General features: G+C 51.9%; 1 protein-coding gene across 1 annotated transcript in view; it reads right to left on the minus strand.

Annotated features, from left to right (window-relative positions):
• Nucleotides 1-978: 978 nt before the first annotated feature.
• The window catches only part of LOC123131363 (xylan glycosyltransferase MUCI21), a gene marked incomplete in the record, with an annotated part of 7475 nt that continues 2190 nt past the window's right edge, over nt 979-6263 (minus strand). The window contains 1 exon segment of the mRNA XM_044551055.1: nt 979-1958. Within this exon segment, the coding sequence (XP_044406990.1) occupies nt 1249-1958 (710 nt within the window).

A 6263-nucleotide genomic window follows, 5' to 3' on the forward strand; every position in this document is an offset into this window, starting at 1 on the left:
ATGGCGCAAGTTGGTTCGTCGCGGTGAGCAATCATTTGAATTTTTTTAGATAAGGTGTCGATTACTTTTAAAATGTATTGTTTTAGATGGAGATGAGAACCACTGATATTTTGTAAATGGAGGGGTGGTGCAAGTTGGTTGGCCGCGGTGAGAAATATTTTGAAATTTTTTAGATGAAGGTGTGTATTACTTTTTCAATGTATTGTTTTAGATGAAGATGAGAACACCGGTATTTTTTAATGGAGGGTCATGCAAAGTGGCACTCACTGGTAGGCTGCGGCGTTTTTTTCTTCTTTTTTACTTCTTCTTTTAATGAAGATGAGAATTTTTTTTCTGAGATGTTTTTTTAAACGGAAGACTCGATGTATTTGTAAATGAAAACATACGCACAACTTCCTTTTAAGTGGCACCACATGATAGCCTCCCAACCACCAGTAACCGATAATTGTCTCTCCATTATAACAATGCGCGGGCATATGTGCTATTAATACATCAAAACGCCGATTACCCCTGGCTACGGTCACCCGCCGGCATTGAACCTCAGTACTCATCAGTGTGCCGGTTACTAAAACGGCGCCACGGTAAAACCCCGACGGCGAGCACAGCGCGAGAGGACAAGTGTCTCCATGTGAGTATTCACGTCGGCTCCACCTCACGCCCCCTCTGCCGCGCACCTGTCGGTGAGGGAAACACGCGGCTGCCATGCCGTCAGAGGTAAAAGACAAGATGCATGAGCCACGTGCTGCTCGCGCCACGGAATCCACGGTGGTAAAAAGAAGCAGATGAACAGAGCTGTCGTCTCCATGTCCGACCTTTTCCTCCCTGACTCGTCATCTTTCTCGTGAAAAAGCGGCTCTCGTCTCGTCAAGGCTTTGTTCTTTACATCAGGTGACCCAAAGAATGAAAAGAGAAAAGTAACACGGAGATCAGGAAAGAAAACTATGGCGATTACTGCTGTGAACTTGACAAGAAAGAAGATGATTTAGGAGAGGCCTAGAATAAATTATTATACTTCCCTAACAACAACATGAACTGAACGAATGTAGGAGCACTGTGCACGGGGGCTTCCAAGCAATCCAATTCTATGTACATGATCTCCTCTTTTGTACTCGATATACTCTCCCTCCTCCCCCGCCTCCAACCAGAAATAACACAAGAAAGAAGAAGAAGAAGAAACACTGAGAAATTGACGGCTGTGAACTGTGATTCATTTAACACCTAATTATCCGGGGCTCAAGGAGCCCCTTGCTACCTCACCGCCGCGTGGCTCGCGCCGGCGGCCTTGCCGCCGCACGCGGTGGCGTTCTTCTTGAGGTGCAGCTTGGCCGCCCGGAGCAGCTCGCCGAACCTCTTGATGCTGACCGTGACGTTCTGCCGGTCCATGTACACCTTCTTCATCTCCCACCAGCCCTGGCTGCTGATGACGGAGGGGTCCTGCACCACGGTGCTGTTGAGCCCGTACTCGGCGGCCAGCGAGCTCTCCTCGGGCGCCACCCTGTACTCCAGGTACTCCAGCCCGAGCTGCTGCGCCGGCTTGCCGTAGAAGGACTCGGCGGCCCAGTCGAGCCCCACGGGCACGATCTGGAGGAGCACCGTCCCGGGCCGCATGAAGAGGAAGTGGGTGACCGCCGCGCCGTGCACGGCCACCAAGGCGTCGGCCGAGGCGAGCGCCGCGTGGATGACGGGCATAGGCGTCTGGCGTCGGAGGTTCATGACGTGCGGCGCGAAACCTGCGCGGCGGCACGCGGTGACCACGTGCGGCAGGTTGAGGATCACCCGGTTCTGCTTGCGGATGAAGATGAGCATCTTGGGCTTGGCGGCCTTGGCGTGGTCGTCGGGCCGGACGCACGGCCGGGCCGGCGTCGCGAGTGGGAGCGGCAGCGGCGCCGACGACGTCGCCGACGGCTTCCCGCTGTAGCCCTGGTGGAGGAGCGCCTGGAAGTCCTTGATGCTCTTGCCTGCAAGCACGTGCGCAGCTCCACGATATTAGCAACAGCATCAGTTCACTTACAGGTGCAATAAATGTACTCCTAAACAAGGAACCCTAACATGACACTGTAATTGGGAAAGCAATTACTAAAAAGATTCACTAATTAGCTGCGTTCCTTTCAACTCCGTTTTACCAATGCCGAAGACTACTGCGAGCAAATCAGATTATCTGAGAGCTGCAGTCCGAAGTTGTGAGCGGGGCCTTAAACGTTCCCGTAACAGAGGCGTTCCCAGACGCATCGCATTTCCCCAAAGAAGAAGGCCAAACTTGTGCTGCTCATGTGACCGTGAGCGTCGTCGTCTCTCTACCTGACTCGAGCTCGAGACATCGACCCAACCAGTCGCTCTCCATCAAGCCTACAAGTAGTATATATACAGTACAACGCACACTCCAAACACGTACGTACGTATAAACCCTACCTGTCTACACTTGAGAGTACGCAGACTAGCCACCAACTGGTCATAAGGCAGACATCAAATTATACTACCACCACTAATCAGCAGCTGGCCATCAATCATAGTCTACTAGGAGGACATCACTAGTGCTAGGTTATGCATGTCAATCACCAACCGGCCTATGGAAAACAGCGGCATGCAAACCCCTTTTGAATGTGCATTCCTCCCGATCCAGCTACGCACGCAAATGGTCCATCCCATGCATCTCCGCGTTCGTTCGCACCCCGAGATTGACTGGCCAGGCCTCGGCCTTTATTTAAACGGGGGACAAATGGACGGACAGCTGGCCTCCGCTGCCGACGGCGCCTTTGCGTGCGGCGGTAGCCTCCGGCGCAGGACGTGTTATTCCACGGCCAACCATCCGCGACCTACGCGAGATCTGAGAATGACGCAACGCCACTCCCAGACGTTTATTGGCCATGCATGGAGTTGCTCCAAGATCCAAGCCGGTTGCGCGTCCCAAGTCAACTCTTACGTGATCCTCATTGTCAGCCAGCTAGACAAAACACAGTAACGCTCAAGTGTTGCTTGGGAGTACACACAAGAGGCTAGTACTCCCTCCGTTCGGAATTACTTGTCTTGGAAATGGGTGTATCTAGAACTAGAATACGTCTAAATACATCCATTTCTGCGACAAGTAATTCCGAACGAAGGGAGTAATTCAGAGACTAAACTTGAAGTACGTACACAAGATGAAGTGCTGTAATCGGATAAACGTTGAGATGATGCAACAGCTTTCTTTCCAATCCATAGTAACTGCTACTGCTCCATTTTGACCGTGTGTGCAAACCCAGAAACCCTGCGGACGCAAACTCACCGACAGAGAAGTTGCGCAAGTACCCCACCCCTGTAATTACTGCCTACCTAGTCTCTAGACTCACCACCCTTCTTCTCTCCCTTTTTAGCCTTCTTCAAAGGCCTTTTGCGGCACCCCAAATAAGTCCTCGCCTCCTTTCATTAAAGAGTTCGTTCCAGGGCCTTTGCCGGTCAAAATCTGGAGCCTTTGCCTAGGTGGTCACAGTTATAAAATCGATTTAAAAAAAAATCCCAACCTCCAGATCACATGCATTCCCTTCTTTCGTTCTGCTTTACCTGTGTAGATAGATAGATAAAACCCACGGGCCACTCACTACTTGTGCATTCCTTTTCTTTTGCTTTGGATCGGCTACCAACCATCCATATTTTTCTCTCAGTCCAGTAGTGTGATAATTGCAGTGCATCCATTGCTACTCCTAACACTGAACCACTGAACCCGAAGGCTGACAGCAACGTCGTGACACTATCACCCGATCGGCTGACAGCAATGCCGTACCCGCCGACGCACATCCGCGCGCGAGAGAGAGCAGCATTCCGTCAACCGGCGGCCAGCAGCGAATAACTAATCATCCGGTGGGACGGCTGATTAGGACACGATGCATAGCACTATGGTGATCTGCTCGTGGCCGCCCGGCTCCTCCGAGTCCCTACATGTCCTAGTCAAACCCACGGCCGATATATCCTCTCTTATCACCAACGTTTCAGAATCCCCACACAGCCAAGAGCCTAACACCACTGTCGCCATGCTAAGCTAAATGCTGCGCCCCAGCGTCTCCTCCGGGCTCCCTAGAAAATATCCGGAACCCATCATCAAAATGGGCGGTCCATTAGGAGATGGAAACGTATGGGGGCTGTTTTTTTTTTCGCGTTTTTCTTCAATCAACCAGCTATTTCGTGCAATCTATCAATCAATCAAAGAAATTAATTGATACCCATGACGTTACTATCAAAAAATAACAAGAGTGTACGTGTATATCGCACGATGCCTTCTGCAATTAAGGAAGGATCCGCATGCCTCTCATGCTGCCGCTCCACTTGGCCGCTAGAGGACAGGAGACGACACGAGGTGTAAATATATACAGGGGTAGTACCCAAACTGGGCACCGCATGTGGGCGTAAAAGAAGAGAAAATTTATGACACTGCCCCCATTGCACATGCTCCACGCCAAGAGAGAGACACATGCTTAACGCCGGCTAGTTCGATTTAGAAACAAACACAAGCTAGCAACGCCCGATCGATATGGTAAGTGCGGCCCCGACACGAGGCAAGTAATTCTTTTTGCACAGGCACGCCCCCGCCCCTACATCTACATGCCCGATCCGTCGAATCCAACTATTCTATGCGCATCTCCAATTCTGTTCCCTGACACGCCGATTTACTATTGACGCTCTGAACGACGAGTAACGTGCTCAGCTCCTCTAATACTCTAGTGTACTGTAATTTAGCAGTACTCTACTCATCTAGGAGTAGTTTATGGGTACAGCAGACCTAAGATCTGGCCTAACAGCGGGAGGATTAGTAATGCTCTGCACTGCACTGCGTGTCCTGCGAGCGTACTGGCCGGTACATGGGTGTTTATGGGGCTATAAATGAATGGGCACATTACAGTACAATAACTCGGCGTCGGCCAGATTAATTGGAACCAACTACAAAACTGGGTCGCCAAGCCCAACGTGGAGGTGGGTACACTGCGCCTTCCTTCGTGGAGCCCCCCTCGCATTTCCTGCCCTGCCCCGCCCCATATAAATAAATAATCGACGTACAAATCTCACCTAATATTTTAGAAACCCATTAACTAATTCCTCTCCTCTTCTCTGTTCTGCTTTGCTTTAATTCAAAAAATTCGAATGCACTGGCTGTGAACTCCTGTCACCGCACCATCCCAATTAAGTTAACCCACTTGTGCAAGTAACTTACTCTACTCGCGGTGCATTAATAATTAACCAAAGTGTAGTGGAGTAGTGGTGCGCATTGACAATGCTGCACGAGCATTGCGTGCCCGGCTCCTGTCTATCTGCAGGGAAACGGAACGGGCGGGAGTAATAAATGGACCACCGGCAGTACGGCCAGTTACGCTCCACCGTAGTCCGCACACGAAAACGGCAGGGGCAGCCCGCATCGGCGGCGACGTCGACGGGAGCACCGATCCGTCCGTCCGTCCGACGAGCGCTTCGGGCCTCATCCGTTCCGTGCGCTTTTTTCGGGCAACGCTTTTGCAAAAGCCGTCTTTTGCCTGCCCGTTTCCCGTAAAATAATCAATCCCCCGCCATGATCTCGCCGCTCATCATCACCGCGAGATTCCCCCCTCCGTCGTGCTCCCTCGCTCGCTCATCCGCTCACCATCTCTTTTGGCATCCAACGAAAAAGCGCGCCCGCGCACATGCCGCTTACCGTTGCCGCCGGAGTGTCGAGCAGAGCAGGTGGCCGGAGATGTGTCAGACGCGCCGTACGGCGGGGTGCTGTGCGTGCGTGCGGCATGTCGTCGCCACGCACCGATCGGACGGTCGTTTTCGCTGACGGCATGGCACGGCGCCGTGGAGCGTCGGATGCGTCACTTGCAATCTATCTACCCGGCCTAACCAACTGTTTGTGTACCAGGCCTAGTATAAAAACCAGAGGAGAGGTGAAAAAAAGGCGACTCACACATGGACATGGTCGATTCAGGGTAATTACCCCTGACCGCAGCTAATAGGGGGAATGATTTATCCGACCAAAATTGGCACGGATCTCGACCGGGCCGCACGAATTCTCACGCGCCTTTTTGTTCTGCGCTAATCCCATTCCCCTCCTTAATCAACAAGTCGCCGCTGCTGACGCTGGCGCCGAATGATCCCGAAATTCCAACGGAAAAACCCACCGAAATCGCCACGCGAATTGGCGGAGCACATTCCTAACTACTAACTAACAACAAATCAACGTCGCAGCGCAATGGGCACAGCAGAATGCTAGTATACGTACTACTAGCGGTGGCAATTGAACTCGCGACGGCGATGTGATTGGG

This window comes from Triticum aestivum, chromosome 1B, assembly GCF_018294505.1.
Source record: "Triticum aestivum cultivar Chinese Spring chromosome 1B, IWGSC CS RefSeq v2.1, whole genome shotgun sequence".
NCBI lineage: Eukaryota > Viridiplantae > Streptophyta > Magnoliopsida > Poales > Poaceae > Triticum > Triticum aestivum.